Source organism: Strongylocentrotus purpuratus, unplaced genomic scaffold (genome assembly GCF_000002235.5).
Source record: "Strongylocentrotus purpuratus isolate Spur 01 unplaced genomic scaffold, Spur_5.0 spur5_scaffold_6, whole genome shotgun sequence".
In the NCBI taxonomy this organism is placed as follows: domain Eukaryota; kingdom Metazoa; phylum Echinodermata; class Echinoidea; order Camarodonta; family Strongylocentrotidae; genus Strongylocentrotus; species Strongylocentrotus purpuratus.
In genome coordinates this window covers 47,007,607-47,025,405 of record NW_022145612.1, presented here as the reverse complement: position 1 = coordinate 47,025,405, position 17,799 = coordinate 47,007,607, and the positions used below count along the sequence as shown (strand labels likewise).

Sequence of the window (17,799 nt, the reverse complement as noted above, 5' to 3'; positions counted from 1 at the left end):
ATCAGTTAAGACATGTTCCCTGAAAAACATGGCTCTTCAAATGCCTTCATATTATAAATATGCATGTAACATCGTAAAAATCGGGGGCCGGCTTTTTACGCCACGTGTTCGTGTAGTCCCATATACATCTTTCTGTGCAAGTGTTTGTAACTTTACCAAGACTTGGCCACATTTCTTATCATTTTGATGATTCCAGAACCTTGCAATACACACAAATTCTTATAATGCTAGATGATCAACCTTTTCTGGTCGGTTCCACACCGTTTCGTTCACAATGCAATCGCATGACCAGAACTCAACTTCATCTTTAATTCAATTACGTTATTTAATATACTCAAGACTATATCATTGTTATAACTTCCGGAGCCTATGACCTACAAGCAATGCTTTCTCTTTAGGCTCCATCATATTTCTTCCTTTATACAACATAGTCTTATGTATTATACAACATGTGAAATATGAATATAAACTGAAACTGAAACTGAAACTGAAACTGAAATGATTGTCTGTTTTACGAACACTGGTCTAACCGAAAGATCGGCGCGGCGCCCCTCTCAAACCGAAATGGGGGCTGCCATTTGTAGAGGGTAGCTATAAATCATGCCTTTGACTAGTGATTTAATCACATATTTGCTTGATTATCTAAATTTTACAATCCTAATGTGCCAGCAAGTGAGTTTCTCAATGTACATGTACAGTTTGCTTCGATAATTGTATGAATCTTATGTGAAAGTAAGATTACATACATTAAATAAGCATATCCCAATGTAATACAGAATATCTTCAGAGACACCTATAACCGACTTTATGATGTATACCTACATTTCAGAGTCCGACAACAAGGAAAAAATCGCCCCATTTACTTTTAATGGGACTCATTAAAAAACAAGATTTGAGGGACATACAACTGACATGGAATGGTTTGGATTTACTAAGAAGCAAATATGATTATATGCGGATCAAAGGTTCAATAGTTTATGATTTCATTATCTGTGGATTTGCTCTGTATTTTTATACAAAACTACAATGTTAGTAAACTCCAATTTGATTACGATCCCCCAAATCTCGATTTACGATGTCATAAAGAAAACTGCGACCTATGGTTTATAGCAATGCTCTGTAGATATACAGGAGTGCCCCCTAATGTACTATAATTATAGCAATTTCCACTGACATGACATGTATCCTAAATAATATTCTTGTTTAAACGAAGTGGGAGGTTTCAATAAAAAGCTAAATTACTTTAGTATTCCAAAATGCATGAAGAAAAAAAAACCGCCGCGATTATTTAAAATTGCATTTATTTATTATATTATATCTATATATATTATATATATCTGCATGGTTATTCATTCATATAAATAAAATGTAATCAATACATTTTCTTTCTTTATTTCGATCTTACCAGGACTTCTTTCATGTATCTAGCAGTAGCCGTCGCTAAAAGTATTTGGATAGGTACGACAATGAAGAACAAGGATGAACCTATCAGGGATGGGCCACCGAGCTGCATGTACAGCAGAATAAGTGTAAGTATGATCTAGAAAGGAAGAAGAAAAGTATGTGTGACTGTAGACAGCCCTGTTAATTTCTATAATTTAATTAATACATTAATCAATTAATATTCTATTAATTGAAACAATGATAGATAATAACACTGAACAAAATAATAATAGTTTCTGCTAATTCACATCAGATAGTAACTTTCACTTAATTAATATTGTTAATAATTGGATTTTACCCTGATTGGTATTATCCAAAGCTCGTTGAAGAAGTTGAAGAAGAATTGGAGATTTGTTGCATCGACTGACATGTGATTGGTCACCTGACCCATTGTCATCATACCACCTGACATGGCGTATGTTGACAGCCGCAGAGACTTCTCGTATACCATACTCTGTAGTTTTATGTTTAAAAAAAAAAAAAAAAAAAAAAAAATCAGATTACTGCGATTCAAATTTACATTGCAATTATAAAAGAACAAAATCTCTTGTCCCCTAACCTATAAAGTGTCAAATACATGTGTGTTTTCACTAAGATGTTCCTGACCCTATTTTGTTATACCAAGAAAAGTAGCTAAATTCGTTGATATAGAGACTTAAAAAACCAATAAAGTCTTGAACATCAATGTCTCCTGATCCTAAGCTCTGTTCCCGTAACAACATTTCCCCGTTCCCGTAACACCCTCTCCCGTTCCCGTAACACGTACCTCTCCCGTTCCCGTAACAACATTTCCCCGTTCCCGTAACACCCTCTCCCGTTCCCGTAACACCTCTCACGTTCCCGTAACAACATTTCCCCGTTCCCGTAACACCTCTCCCGTTCCCGTAACACCCTCTCCCGTTTCCGTAACAACATTTCCCGTTCCCGTAACACCCTTTCCCGTTCCAGATACACCCTTTTCAGTTCCAAAAACACCCTTTCCCGTTCCTGAAAACGCCTCCTTTATTTGGTCAAGAAATGTCCCCTTCTCCATTGTCTCAACTCTTATTGTAACCACGAACCTGGATAGCTGATTTGATATGGACACCTTCTACTGCTGTCCAGTAGTAGTAGGTTTGATCGAAGGTGTGGCGTGTGAAGGCTGATACTGTGATGCAACCTACCAGGACATAGCCATTGGCCAGGAACTCTGTCACCGTCACGTGATGAGGACTTGGGATCTAGACAAAGTTTAGATAAACGTCGATTAAAATTATTTCTTTCAACTAGATAACAAATTAAAGCACCTATCCATGACAGGATTGGAACATATACTTGGAATAAAGTTGTTTTTTTTTTTTTTTTTAGGTGGGGGGGGGGTATTATTAATTTTTAACTATCATTTAATAAAAATGAAACGGTTTTATCCGGGTTTTTTTAAGGAAGTGGAAAGGGGTTTGGCATTTGTGTTACCCTATGGGCGGCTGATGATCAGCCTATTATACTTACGAAAGGGATTTGGTATATAAAATAAGCATGGTTTTAATGGTTAAGTTAAAATTAACGTCTTTGATTAGTTTTTTGTCGTCATTGTTATAAAAATATAACCTTCAGAGTGAGTCATGTTAATTAGACCTATCAGTGATTTCTTGAAACATCTACATTATAATAAGTACCATCCCCATGATCTAAAAATTAGCGATATAAACGTGCCAAGCTTGGGGTGGAGACATTTTGTCGTAGATTCAAGAACATGTGTATGAATGCATCATTATTGGTCATCCGACATTTTGCTCCGAGGTTATTTCGTCAAAGGTATATGGTAAGGGCTGTACATTTGTTTAAGGTTGGGTTTGGGGTTAGCGTCATGGTTATGGTTATATGTTTATGTTTTGTATTGGGTCCAGGGTTAAAGTTAAGAATTTGGTTAGTGTCGTGTAATGCCGCGGGAGATTATTATCGCATGAATATTATCATTCTGATCATTCGTACAACTGACTCAATCATGATGGCTCAATTAACATTTCTCCTTTACAACGTGATAAACAAAACGTCAAGGAACAAGTTGCTCACTTGTACTTTCATGCCAAAGAAAGAAACACTGAAATACCTTCTTTTCACCGGCTGTGACAAAGTTGACAATTCCACTGATACAGAGTGGTCCAACAAATTGCAGCATGTCAGCGGTGAGTTTGAACATGCCTGCTGTCATCATTCGTACTCCGTATGTGCGAATGTAAACGCGCCAGAAGTTCATGTTCTGCCCTTTGACCTGTGCTCTCTTCTGTAACGGTGGAATGTGAAGAAAAAAACATGATTTGTGACATTGTGGGTTCTTTTATGGTAGTGTGGAAGAATATCGTTGAACTTAGAAACGTTCACTGATCTATTATCATTATTTCATTAAAATGTTTTTATTTCAACAGGTGGTCTCATTTTAAGTCTATTTCTGGACCTGCTCTCCCATAGAGCCCTGCAATGATAAAGATTGTTCTTCAAATCATGCCAGCATATTCTTAATGTGACTTCTGGAAATGCTTGGACCAAACTGTTATGCCACAATATTGTGTGTGTAGTTCCATATACACAGTGTGCAGCGTATGAGACTTTCAGTAAGAATGAGTTAATTTCTCATCATTTTGATGATTCTAAAACATGTAAGTAAACAACAATTAATGCTACATAATCAACCATTAATTCCCATAACTTTGTTTCTTTCAAAAGTTTCTTTCAAAATACAATAGCATGGATAGAAATCTTTAATGGGTAACTGCCGCGAATATAATTAATGAAATAATCGTTTATATACTGTATTTATAAGTGTACTTGACTAGTATAACCTAATATAATAAACATTCAACTTCAAAATGTGATTTTGGGAAGGGTAGGGCTGGTGCATTACATATTTCCTAGTTTTACTTGAATTTTTGGCTTGTCAGTGAATACCATAATAAAGAATTAGATGTACTTTTGCATGCACATGATTGTATATTCATTTAATTGTCACAATATGGAGGTCTGCAAAATAACCATAGCATACTAACGTCACGATATTTGATTGTGAAGTATTTGGTTCGCCAATTACAATTGTCCAATTCAATAGAAGGCATGCAACAATTAACAGCGACCACACAAGACAGCTGACCCAGAGTTGCCATTTTGTTCAGGCTGATTGGTTTGTGTAGACTTCTACGTACGCCGTACAGAGGTCTGTACAATTCGGTTTTCTGGCAAATCCGAAAAATTGTGCTAGGACGTCGCACCTTGCTTCGAGGGATTGTACCTGAGGCTGGAGACTGCGCTTGGACATTGTACTGTGCATTAACACGTCATAGCATCCTTCAATGGCAGAGTGGATATAACGCTTCGTGTGCAACGGACTTTAAGTTCTGCATCAATCGGTATGTATTTAATTTTCTCGTTAGATCTACTGACGCAGAATTGCGTCAGTGACTGGCGCAGCCTATTGACACGCCTGATGAGAGTGATAAGGGTTGAATGCAAAATGAACAGCGCAAACAAAAATGGCGTAATACATACACTTAATTTCCTACACAGGCTTGATTAGCGCAAGTATTGACGCAAGAATTGGCGCAAGTAAACTAAATGACGCATTGTGTACAACGGACTTTACCTTCTCGTTGAGGTAGTTCTTTTTGAATATCGCATGGATGGCATCTGCTGTGTGTTTGTCAGGTATACTGCCCAGATCACTCGGTTCAATTGGTTTCCTGTATCCCAGGGTAAAGAGCCAGTCCATCCACCAGTACGTCAAGGACGATGGCAGAGGTTCATAGTCGTGGAAGAAGTTCATGTTCTCTTTCTTGGTGTCATCAGGTTGGTCGGAGTTCTGAAGAACCCCGCATGCCCCACACATCTGAAACAACAGTTGAAGCCGATACAACTTATTGTTGGTCTCGTAGGCCTTCTAAACACTTTTTTTTAGAGTTATAGGATTAATATCCCCCTTTTTAACCTCCATATTCCGCCATTTGATTCACAAAGTTTATAAAACGAAGGTGAAAGTTACGTGGATTTCTTGTGATACATAATATCATGTTGTTTATCTTTCTGTTTTTATTCTCTAACAAATGTAATAATTTAAGAAAGCAGATTTAGATTTGGCTAGAGCCAAAAGATGACCACAATTTCCATATTGTTGGCATTTTACGAAAACGTCGAAAAGGCAACCTCACATACAGGAAACTGTGTCTTTGATCATGCACAATATTATGTTTCTGTGAAGATAAGAACATGATTAAACGTGCACGAAGTATCATGAAAAGAGTACCATATCGGCTGTTCATAGCATGCCCAACTGATTCAATGTATACGTTTATTGTATGGTCGAATTGTATTGATATTATTTTAAAGAATTCCACATGGCAGCCCAGGAGTTTACAAGGTAAAATGACAAAAGACAAAATGTATTACAAATGTATACATATATCATAATAATACAAGTGGAGAAAAGGAGAGAGGGAGATATATATATATATATATATATATAGAGAGAGAGAGAGAGAGAGAGAGAGAGAGAGAAGACACAAAAGAGAGAATGGTCTTGATGATCATTTATTTTTCAATTTTTTTTCCATTTTTTTTATTACGAATATATTGAATTGTTCTATGTTAACTAATGAATCGATGTGCATCATTTTTATGCTTCTATTGAAACGAAAATAAATCAAAGAAATATTTAATGTATTACATACCATACTAGCGCACAGAACTACCTCTATAATGAGCATCATTGACATCAAGACGATAAGCCCTAGCGTCAAGTCAAATCGAAGTCCTGTCCATTCGGCTTCACCACTTCTAACAATATGCATCATATAAACGACCATTGACAACAAAGATGTCATCCAGTATACGAGTAAGAGCCAAACCATGTGCCGTGCACGCCATTTCTCCATCATGTGGTAATAAACAATCGACAGTGTTGCCCCAAGAAACATCACCACTCCTGCAACGTAGAGATGTGGCTGTTGTGGTAAGGAGTTGGCGAGGAAGGTGTCGTTGGTCAGAATACCTTCTGCTATGAAGGAGAGTGTGAGGATAAGAAGGACGTAAGTCAGGAGCCATCTTGGAGTGTGACCCGGGAGACGCAGGAGATACTTGGAGTCCTTGAGACTCTGGCGGGAGGAGCAGGAGGCGAGGAGGACGAGGAACACTGAGGAAAAAAAGATGAAGCCTAGCTGGGGTACAACGATGATACCGTTGATTAAACACGAGTTGTTCAAACCGGTGCCAGAGTCGAGTGTGTAGTTTACACCACAAAACCAGTCCCATTCAGACGACGTCATGATCTGAAGTTAGCCTTTAAAATAAATAGAAAGAAATGGTATGCAATATCTTATTTATGGAAATTCATGTACAGTCAAATAGAATCGCACGTCGTGGGTTAACTAATAATTATTATTTCATTTGCTTCATCTTGAGCCCAGAGATCACGATAAATAGGTGGCTTATCATAACACCAACATTGTGCATGCAGTTGTGTAAAGAAAACTTTGATTATGCTCACATAGAAGACTTGTAACAAACGGAGGCCACTGGCGGTCCATTAACTTTTTCAATAAATGAAATTAACTCATGAAATTGAAGCAGAACTTCACGATCAAATCCATTATCATTTCGTTTGTTTGTATGTATATAAATTATGTTATTGCTGACAAATACCTCGAAAGAGGGTGAGGAAAAAAATCCATTATCATTTGAAAAACTGTTGTTTCTTTTTTCCTAACTTTCTCAATGTGTACACAAACAAGAATTTCTTTTTATCAGCATATCTACCTCTTATATCAGAGCACACCTTGTAGAACTTGTTGAAAAACCTGAGCACCATTCCTCAGAAACACATCTAGAAAGAAAGATATTCTAGGCACAGATAGGGAGTCCAAATATCGTTTAAGACAAAGATTAAGGCATTGCAGATGCAACATATCCAACAAGACAGTGTTCCTTAATCGATCCCAATAACTTAATAGTAGCGGCACTTCTAAAACTTATGTATATTATATTCAAAGACTAGCAACTATCGTGACTGTAACAGAAATGTTTATGAGTCTTAAACTCAGTTCAAAGTCAACATACAGCCATAAATGTTCCAAAGTTGATCGGCAGAGCGAACTCATGCTCACTGCCTTAGGAATATGTCAATACGAATAGTGTGAACATTTGTGCAGCCCTTCAGATAAATGTGTTATAAGGGGAAGTGATCCACATAAATATTCTCCTTGCATTTCTTCTGCAATTTAGACTTTGAACTGTGGTTAAAGTGAAATAATGTCATTTTCCTCCGAGATTGACCCCCACGAACGACTGGATAAATGTTTGCTTGTTTGCTATTATATCATCACTGTCACATGACTATGACCAAGCGCCATGAATCTGGCTTCAGCAGTGGGGCAAGGAAAGAAGGGCGCCTGGATCAAAGGAAGAGGAGGGGAATACGGTGAGGACGAAACGGGCGAGGGGAGGTGGAAGAGGGGAGAACAGGAACGGAGGTGGAGGAGGAGGGGGTAAGATGGGAAGATGGAGAGGAGGAGAGGATGGGGAAGAGAACGGGAGAGGAGGAGGATGGGGGAGGAGGGTGAGGTGGGTGACGGGTGGAGTTATACTGGGCCTGAAACTTAAAGGGATCCGGTAACTTTGTCTCAGATTCTGAAAACATATTCTGGATTTAGCTCATGATGCAATGATAATTATAAACCTTTAGGTCAGTCAGGAACCCCGTGACTTTTACAAGCCGATCGCCTGTCTGATTATCAAGATATTTATGATTGGAATTACAAATTTTGAAAATCGTTCGCCTGACGGTTTTCATAACACTACAGTCTATTGGGGAAAACGAGTATGGTAAAACCGGTCACTCAAAGATTTTTACTTTTTGAGGCACTTCTTGATCATTTTGAAGCGCAATTTTTTTAGGGCTTCAATATTACATCATATCACAGACACTGATAACACGTAGGGCCGTGTATCTCAGATTTAACATTGTTAAACGATCCCTTTAATCCTTATCTTGTATAGGGAGTAAACTCTTAAACTTGTTTACACTTATCAGTGTGAGTGTGACCTTGTAGCAATACATTGTACATGCATGAGCTTTCGAAACTGTTGCTAACTGTTTATATAGGTCAAGTCCAACTATGTCTTTGTTTTGCAAAGTTCGCTCTTAATGTAATTTAGTAAACACAGTTTCTTGTAAATGTGGGGGGTAGGGAGTGGCCTGAAGACTAAGGATAAATCAAATGGATGATAATTACTAGCGGTTATAAGATGGACAAACATACATGTATGTTTCGTTCAAAATATTTCTCAGTCCGGCCATGTCTTTTTTTGTTTCTTTTTTAATCTCGTTATTTATATACATGTAGTGTACCACACTCTAATCTACAGAAGAAAATGTTAACTTCTATAAAAATGCATAATTTCAGCTAACGTTACAGTAGCAGAAACTAATCTGTCCTAATTAAAAAAAATCAACCCTCTAGTCCGGTCATGTTTCACTGGATTTCATATTTGAAGGGCAATCCAATTTGGTTTTTATGGAGATCAGAATCATAGGAAAGGCTGGCATCGTTCCTTGATTTATCTATTCTTTCCTCTTTTTTTTAGAAGTCGGGTGATATAGACCTCCAACGACATAAAAGTCAAAAGGAAAATGTACCCCCTTTTTCATTCTTCTCGTGGTGTAAACAAATTATTCGCTGTCATTGTTTCCACGCTTTGAAAACAAATCACCCCCTCCCCCCAGAACACGGGACATCTATATTTCAAGGTTATTGTCATTGTTCTGAAATAATGACTGTCGAAAAGGAAGAAAATAAATCAGCTTGTATGTGTCAAAGTCTATATGGAATGAAATCAAGTCCAAGAATACATGTGAGCGGTCAGTAACATAGTTCCGAATGGGCGTCAACCCCTATTCTTGTAAATGTGCAGGTCATTTGCTATAAAATAATTGAGACAATTTGATTGTCTTGATAAATACTTAAGAACCTTGTGCATTTGGTAAGTCTACTTTTTATAACTTGATTAATAGCTAGAAACTAAAACATTTCTCTTAAGCGACTGATGATTTAGATTTTTTTGCTTTGATTAATAATAACAGATATATTGTCGCATGCTTTTACAATTATTGTCAGATAACTCAAATAGAGATACGGTATTCTCATTTGTATGTGGTTTGGTATAATTTACGTTGTCTTCTTGATTATTACATTTCTACAGGAAATGGTGTTTTATTTACTATTTCAATGACATGAATTAAACATAATCACTTTGATATTATCATAATGAGATAATTGAGACCAATACTAAGCGACGTCATTTGATCTCTTCATTTTAATTTCGTGAGAGAAGATGTGCTGTTGAAATTACTGTAAAGCATGTAAGTCTGACAACAACTCATGCCCAAAAGAGATAGTATTATGTGGAAACTAGTATTATTGATTTATCAGTAATCGTTTCATTTTAATGTTGAAAACGTGACATGATAGATTAGTGATGCAATACCTCTGTCGAATGTTGTAGCCTTTGTGTACTATCTTTACAATTTACTGTTCTGAATAATACACTGTTGCTCATAACGGTGGAATATTTTTTTTTATCTCAATTTATGGAATTATTTTAAAAATAATTTAAAAATACTAGATCTAGATAATAGTATACAGTCTCAGATTTTATTGAATAATAATTTGCCAATATGTGTTTTGCGTGACTGCTAAAGCATGTATATTATGCTACTATGTTTATTAACTAGGGGACCTATGCCCTTAAGTCATAAATGACAGTAATGAGGATTAATGCCTCACAAAAGGGCACTAATATAGCACATCGACACGGTGTTGATCCTGGGGCCTCACAGTTACGAGGCCATTGCTTTGTCACTGAACCATGACTGTACGCAGCGGGGGCTATGGTAGGGGGCAGTTTCCATAAATAAAAAAAAAAACAGAAAATGCAATAAATTTTCAATAATTTATTGCATTATACCCCGGTCCCCAACATAAAAAAATCTTCTGTGTGCCCATGCCTTGAGCCATAATGCATGGCCGTCCAGAGGATTTTTTTATGTTGGGGACCGGGGTAGAATGCAATAAATTATTGAATATTTATTGCATTTTCTTTTTTTTTTTTAAATTTATGGAAACTGCCCCCTACCCTAGCCCCCGCTGCGTACAGTCATGGTTCAGTGACAAAGCAATGACCTCGTAACTGTGAGGCCCCAGGATCAACACCGTGTCGATGTGCTATATCAGAGCCCTTTTGTGAGGCATTAATCCTCATTACTGTCTTTTATGACTTAAGGGCATAGGTCCCCTAGTTGATAAACATAGTAGCATAATATACATGCTTTAGCAGTCACGCAAAACACATATTGGCAAATTATTACTCAATAAAATCTGAGACTGTATACTATTATCTAGATCTAGTATTTTTAAATTATTTTTAAAATAATTCCATAAATTGGGATAAAAAAAAATATTCCACCGTTATGAGCAACAGTGTAATTATTATCGAGGATGTGGAACAAAAATTATATTTGTATAGAAGAGTAGGATTAGAAGAAAGTAATTTTATCCACATGGTAAAGATTTATTTTTAAACCGAAATCATGTCATTTGTTAGGTTTCAATACACTGATATGGCAGAATTATTGAACGTAGTCAAAACGTTTATGGTATTGCACCAGATTGTGTTATACTCCCCTCTATATGTCACGATGAACTCTGCGCAAGCCTATATTGTGTAAAAGCATGTCTTTTGTTATTGTGCAAGAATCTATATGAATTTCTTTGGCAATGCGGTTTATAAAGGTTAGATTCCAAACTATTCTCAAAGTTAATCACCTGGCGGTGCAAAGCATATTTGCACAAGGTTGCAATGAGGTCCGTAGTATAAAGTGGCGTACTATACGACTATATGTTATCAAATCTGAATAAAATCAGTTTTTCAACACATGATGTTGGTATCTCTCCATACACATTATTGAAGCTCACTGTGTGCAGTGGTGTCAGACTGGCAGAGTTGTAGCTGCAGAATAATTCTTTACAATCGGTAAGTTTAATACAAAATAGCATTTGGGGCAGGAACAACTATAATTAGAATACATTTACATCGGGTAACTTTTGGAAGATGCCGAGGGGTAAATGTCCTGGTGTCATTGAGTGGTGAAATTCGCAATCTCTCATTAGTATTGTATATATCACGATTTGAAGAAATGTGATGGTGGATGATTAATTAGAACTATTTTGTGACTCCCCTATTTCATAAAAGCAGGCACTTTAACAATATTTTGGCATCCGACTAAGGAAATTCGGACTTACATGTAAGTTCAAGGATATTGGACTAATGGTCAAGGATATTGGGGCTTAAGGTCAAGGCTATTCGGACTTAAGGTCAGAATATTTGGAATTAAGGTCAAGGATATTCAAACATAAGGTCCAGGATATTCGGTTTAAGGTTACGATACTTACTGCAGGTGATATTTGGTATTTGCGCGAGACCAGCTACTGTAATTTCTTTCGAAACTAAACGACATGTTTAAAATGGATTCGTAATAAGCCGATTTTGACAGCAGAAAGACAGAGACCTGAGACTTTCGCATCATCTTTTTCTTTACCAGAACAACAATGATACAAATCTCATATAGTTGATTTAACCAATATGAATTTGAGATGTGATGCATCAGGACCCTATTTCATTTTGATGTCATGAACAAGTTACGATATATGTTACAAGCTACGGAAATCCTTGCATCTGATTGGCTGTGGAAGGTGTTATTGATGAAAAGTTTTATTAAACAGGGCCCTTATGTCTTCATAACAACGAGTAGACCACAATTTTACAAATTATTTTGTGTCTCAATCCGTTCTTTGGTTAAAAAGTTAGACATTCAGAATAATGTTTTTCTCATTTTGTTTTTCTCATTGAAACACAAAATAAAACTCATTAACTCCTCACTTTCGTTTCTGGCATTCTTTTTTGTCAAAACTGACAATGTGAAGTTAAACATAATACAAAATATAGTTTCTGTTGAAGCCAGAAGGTCGTTAACTCATATCATTTTACACCACGTTAATGCCCTTCTGGCTCTCAACAGGACGGCAACATATAACAGGTCTATCACTTGACTCTATGTAGTTTTATCAATCAACTAAATTTTGCTTCAGGTCAGCAAAAGTATAGCAAATTTGCAAGTACTTTAGTCACCCCAAGTAGAATTACACGATTTCTTATTTACATAGGCTTCCATATGTTAAGTGTACTAACAAAGTTGACAATTTAATACACTGTATTTACAATCCTAGTTTAAGCCCTCGCATTAGCTCATGGATATAAAAAAGCTACTCCTGGATGGAAAATGTTGCAATTGATTGATTGATCCGCCGATGTCCACTTACCAAAGCAAAAAATAACAACATTAGGTAGCTTAGTAGCTTCAGAGATTCAGACTATCAGACTTTAGACTATGAACCTTAACTTACATCTCCTTCATCCCTCCATTGTTTACTAGGTCTTAAATGCTCACATGTGTAATGATTACGTTTCGAGCACGCAAGGAGGACAGATTTCTTGATATACCAATTAAACCCGTTTCTAGTTGAGCTTGCGAACTTCTATACCGGATGAGGGTCGAATGATATGCTCCACGGTTGAACACGATTTCTTTTCATCTTTCTTTGAAGGTTTAGTATCGACACTACCCCTGGATTTCACTTATGGGGAAACCAGTCAACAAACTCTTGAACACTGAAATACCAGTGTAGGACCTATTCATCTGTCGTTCGGATAGTGAAGGTAAGCTAAATTTGTTTTGAATGTTGAAATGTTGAGGGATACTTGAAGTGATACCTCAATGTGTATAGTATGGAAGCTTAAACCTGCAGCGAGAAGGCGACATGTTTAGCTCGCCAATGCGCAATGTTTAAAGACGAGAAGGCGAAAAGGCAATTTGTTAAAATTCGCTTAGGCGCCATGTTTAAAACAAAAAAGCGTGAAGCCGACTCGTAACAAACTTGCCAAAGCATCATGTTTCAGTTGAGGAGGCGAGAAAGCGACTTATTAAAATTTTCAAAGGCAACATGTTTAGGTCAAGAAGGCGAGAAAGGGACTGGGTGAGTTTGACAAATTGCCTTCTCACGTTCTTGGCGTCTCGACGAGTTAACAATTCGCCTTCTTGCAGCACGTTTAAGCTCAATTAAAATTCAAATTCAAATGATTTTATTTCTCATGCAAAACATAATACAATGAATAAGTATATTACAACAAAAATATACCATGAAACGACAAATATAATAGAAATAGCACGAGAAAAGAGGAACTAACTAGAAATAGAGCTATTTGAAGTGTTGAAGCTTCCGTAGTATAGGCATACGACGTTTGGGCTTTGAATGTCCATACCGTTGGCTCATGGTAAAGAATTAAAACAATGACTTGAATTAATGAACGTAATTGAGTTCAGTGTATCGGGCAGTAATAAAGCCGTCCAAGATTATTGCAGCAACTTCACCCTAACGTTGTATGTCTTGGCAGGTATCCAAACATATCATTATTTAATTTTCACACGAATGCGAACAAACTTTCGTGCTTATTATCAGAAATCTTCAAAGGGTTAGCTGGTAATTGTATGAGGGTCAATGTTTACTGAATGCACTTTGACTTGTTTGTATGATCCAAACACGACACGACTCCATCCTTCATTCTTTATGAAAGAATGCTGTAACCAGTTCTTGAAACACATTGATGTTTTTATTCGCTCACCTGTAACTAAAACACAACAAAACTATGTCAGAACACATGTGCCAGGATGCAGTAAAAAACAAAATTTCCTATTTTTCTTTATCAGGAAAGGACATGATACCCTTCTTCCCCTCCCATACCGCCCCCCTCCCCACTCCCTCCGCCGTCGCCGCCCCCTGCGACCGGGCAATGTTTCGTTTTGCTCAGTAAAAACCAACATGAGATATTCTGTTACAATACATGCTTAATTTTTTTAGGGGAAATATTAATCTATGCCACCGATTAAATAATCCACACGGGGACAAAGATTATCAACTGTTTTGATATAAAGATTTCCTATCGCAAAAACAAAAGATAATGAATATAAATAAAGATATGGAGAAAATGCATTAGATGACGTTCGTTTTTACATTAATGTATATATATATATATATATATATATATTATATATATGCTTAATGCATGTTCATAAATAGCATTTGATATGAACGACTATAATCAGATAATTGTTCAATTCGTCTACTTGAAAAAACACAATATCAAACAAAGATAGAGAGGGAGGGAGAGGGAGAGAGAGAAGAAGAAGATTTTTTTTAGACAAGCCACAGGACTCTTTTTTGCTTCCATAATTCATATCATATCCTCCATTATCCTTTTCTTTTACAAATTTCACAATCAAAAGTGAGCGACCAACTGATAAAAGTTGCCAACACAATCGCTCGGATCACAATAGGGCGACTAGTTTTTTATAGTAAAAATACATACGATTTTATATTTTATTTTTGGTGCATTTGCGTTAAAATTACTCAGACATAGTTTAACTTTACCATGATTGCAATGTAATATTCTTTAAATTCACACTACATGTATACTAACAAAAATTCGATGATTATGTGATTCATGATTAACTAAATATTGTATTATTTGTATCTGCAGGGAAGAACAAAATATGTCTACAGAGCATATAAATTGGTTTTGTGGAATAAACACAACATTGGTTCAAGATGAGGATTTTCTAAACAGCACATGCAAGGTGAACGGAACCATCGTCGTATCCCAGTTAGCCTTCAGCATCATCTTCATCATCACACCCCTCTTCCTGAAATGCTGCACCTCATACGGCAAGCTTCCACCCTCTCCGTTCGTCTTTCGACTACCAGGCCACACCCTCAGATGGATCCTTACCTTCGTGTACTCGGCAATTTCCCTGGCCATGATCGGGGAGGGGGTACTCACCAACGACAGCTACATCGCATACGCGTTGCCAGGGCAACCGCATCTGTACATAACTGGGGTATTCACGATGATATCGGTGGTGGCATCACTGCTGTACTACCACATGATGGAGAAGTGGAGAGCTAGAGCGATGATCTGGTTTCTCTTGGTGTATTGGATGTGGTCTCTCGTTATCTTTGTCATGAAGATAGTGCAACTCGAACACCAAGGACTCGACGATTGGCAGATCTTTACATATGACGTGACTCTTGCGGTGATTGTCCTTTCGGGAGCTCTACTTCTTATTGAATTGACACTCTTCTACAGCTTGGTAAGACATTCAGCATTCTTTTTTATTTTTTTAATCGTTTCATAACGACTGTTCCATCGCAGATGATTAGCGATTACGTATTTTTCTGCATGTTAGGTTTGAAATTCCTATTGATTATTAATATGTTCTAATTGTGTTGAATAAATTTAAAACTTTTTTCTAAAAATGACTAAAGTCACAAACATACTCTGACCAATACTTGATTTCGAAGGAATAACGAGAAAAGATCTTTAACTGTCTAACCGTATCGTTGGAAGGGCTTTCTTCTTCATCTGTCTTCTTTGACATGTCGATCTTATTTAAATTGTCCTCTCTCCCTTTTCCCTTTTCATTTCCTTCTTTCATTTTTTTTTCCATCTTGAACTTCTTCTCCACCATCAATCACCCTTCTACCAGGCGTGCCGTGGATGCGGAGACCCCCTGAACGCCCCCAAACACCAGGACACCCAGAAGGCATTCATGAAATACCGCCAAGAGCATTCCAATCTCCTCTCATCGCTCACCTACTGGTGGATGAACTGGCTTTTCATCCTGGGTTACAAGAGGGCAATTGAGCCCTCAGATCTGGGCAACATCCCGGAGGTTCACACCTCAGAGTACAACCATCGGATTTTCAAGAAAAACTTCGAAAAGGAGAAGGTAAATTTAGAGTAAATGGGATTTCTTGATAGGTTTCAATAAAATGATCATTTTTAGCTAGACATTGAATTCGTCACAGAGGCGAATTAGCTGATCTGTCGCTCAGAATCATATTGCATTGGGAGATTTGGTATTTAAAAAAAATCCCACCCTCCACTCATATAACACGCCTATATTTATCACGTTAGTGCAGCCGCTCTATATACATACACATGTATTTCCTTTACTCTATCAATTATGTACCATGTTCATGAACCTTTTGCACTTTGCTCACGGGCCGGATACTTTTTTGATCACTATTACTTTCATTATTAATACTTACGGGTGAAAAACTATACTGATGTTAATGTAAAGTAGCTACGATTAATTAACCTTTATATTGAATGGTGTGTGTGCAGTGGCGTACGCAGGATTTTTTCAAGGGGGGGGGGGGTTAAAATCGGGCCCAAAATTTCGCAACGACTCAGGAAAATTTGAAAATCGCGCCAGCCGAAAAGTCGCTCGGTGGGGGGGGGGGGGGGGGGGGGGGGGGGGGGGGGGGAGGGGGGGGGGGGGGGGGGGGGGGGGGGGGGGGGGGGGGGGGGGGGGGGGGGGGGGGGGGTAAGCGGAAACTTTTTTTTTTTTTGGTCTCGAAATTTGATAATTTGACATTTTGTTCCGTTGGGGGGGGGGGGTAAGGTCACCTTTTTTTTTAGATCAGCCACTGGCATAATTTTTTTTTTTTTTTTAATAAAAAAAAAAAAAAAAAAAAAGGCTGGGGGTTCACAAAAACATACACAAGACATACACATTAAAAAAACTCAAGGGGGGTTTAACCCCAACCCCCTTGCGTACGCGCCCGTATGTGTGTGTGTGTGTGTGTGTGTGTGGAGGGGGAGGGGTAAGGACTTGACATTTTGAGTTTATCTCTCGCTTGGAAGCAAATTAATTTTGTGCAAGATGGGCCGTCTACGGTAGCTGTTTTGCGTTTGTGCAATATGGTATCTGGTTTAAGTTCACGTTTTACTAAGTACTCTGGAATCAGATATTGACTTGACATCTTCCATAATATCCACTTGAATTTTAATAGAGGACAGAAGATTTGATAAAACTGTCAATGTTTTGTATTCAAGGACCTGTCCTTTGATGGCCTTAATCGGTACTTATCTTTCTATTACAACAAGTTAAGGGGTCGTAATTTTATTTGTCTTGTTGATTAAATTAAAAATTCGACCTTTACTTAACTTGTGTTGGTCTATATGTAGAAATATCACAGACAACTGATCCGACTCAGGCGCAAAATACAATGTACATCGTACATCGTATTTTCACTTACGAAAATTTTCAATCATACATCCACCCTAAATATAAATATTTCAAATATGCTTTTATACAACCCCTGTATGAAACAAACCTATCATCATCAAACACTAAGAAAATTAAAGTTTACAAAATTG

General features: G+C 37.3%; 2 protein-coding genes across 3 annotated transcripts in view; one reads left to right on the top strand and one right to left on the bottom strand.

The window, feature by feature from the left end:
• Window positions 1-2,480: 2,480 nt before the first annotated feature.
• Window positions 2,481-6,731, bottom strand: LOC115929911 (ATP-binding cassette sub-family C member 8-like). Its single transcript, XM_031000033.1, has 4 exons — window positions 6,387-6,731; window positions 5,057-5,299; window positions 3,533-3,706; window positions 2,481-2,663 (listed from the first exon to the last, which is right to left on the bottom strand). Exons 1-4 carry the CDS (start codon window positions 6,729-6,731, stop codon window positions 2,481-2,483), a joined length of 945 nt encoding a protein of 314 aa, XP_030855893.1.
• A 4,554-nt stretch (window positions 6,732-11,285) lies between these two features.
• LOC585445 (ATP-binding cassette sub-family C member 9) overlaps window positions 11,286-17,799 on the top strand; it is a 32,042-nt gene continuing 25,528 nt past the window's right edge. Inside the window, exons 1-4 of one of the 2 annotated variants that reach the window (XM_030972586.1) lie at window positions 11,286-11,493; window positions 13,125-13,236; window positions 15,115-15,724; window positions 16,121-16,363. In XM_030972586.1, the coding sequence (XP_030828446.1) occupies window positions 15,128-15,724; window positions 16,121-16,363 (840 nt within the window). In that variant the 5' untranslated portion in view covers window positions 11,286-11,493; window positions 13,125-13,236; window positions 15,115-15,127. The remainder of the gene's footprint in view (window positions 11,494-13,124; window positions 13,237-15,114; window positions 15,725-16,120; window positions 16,364-17,799) is intronic. The other variant, XM_030972587.1, reaches the window with a different exon arrangement.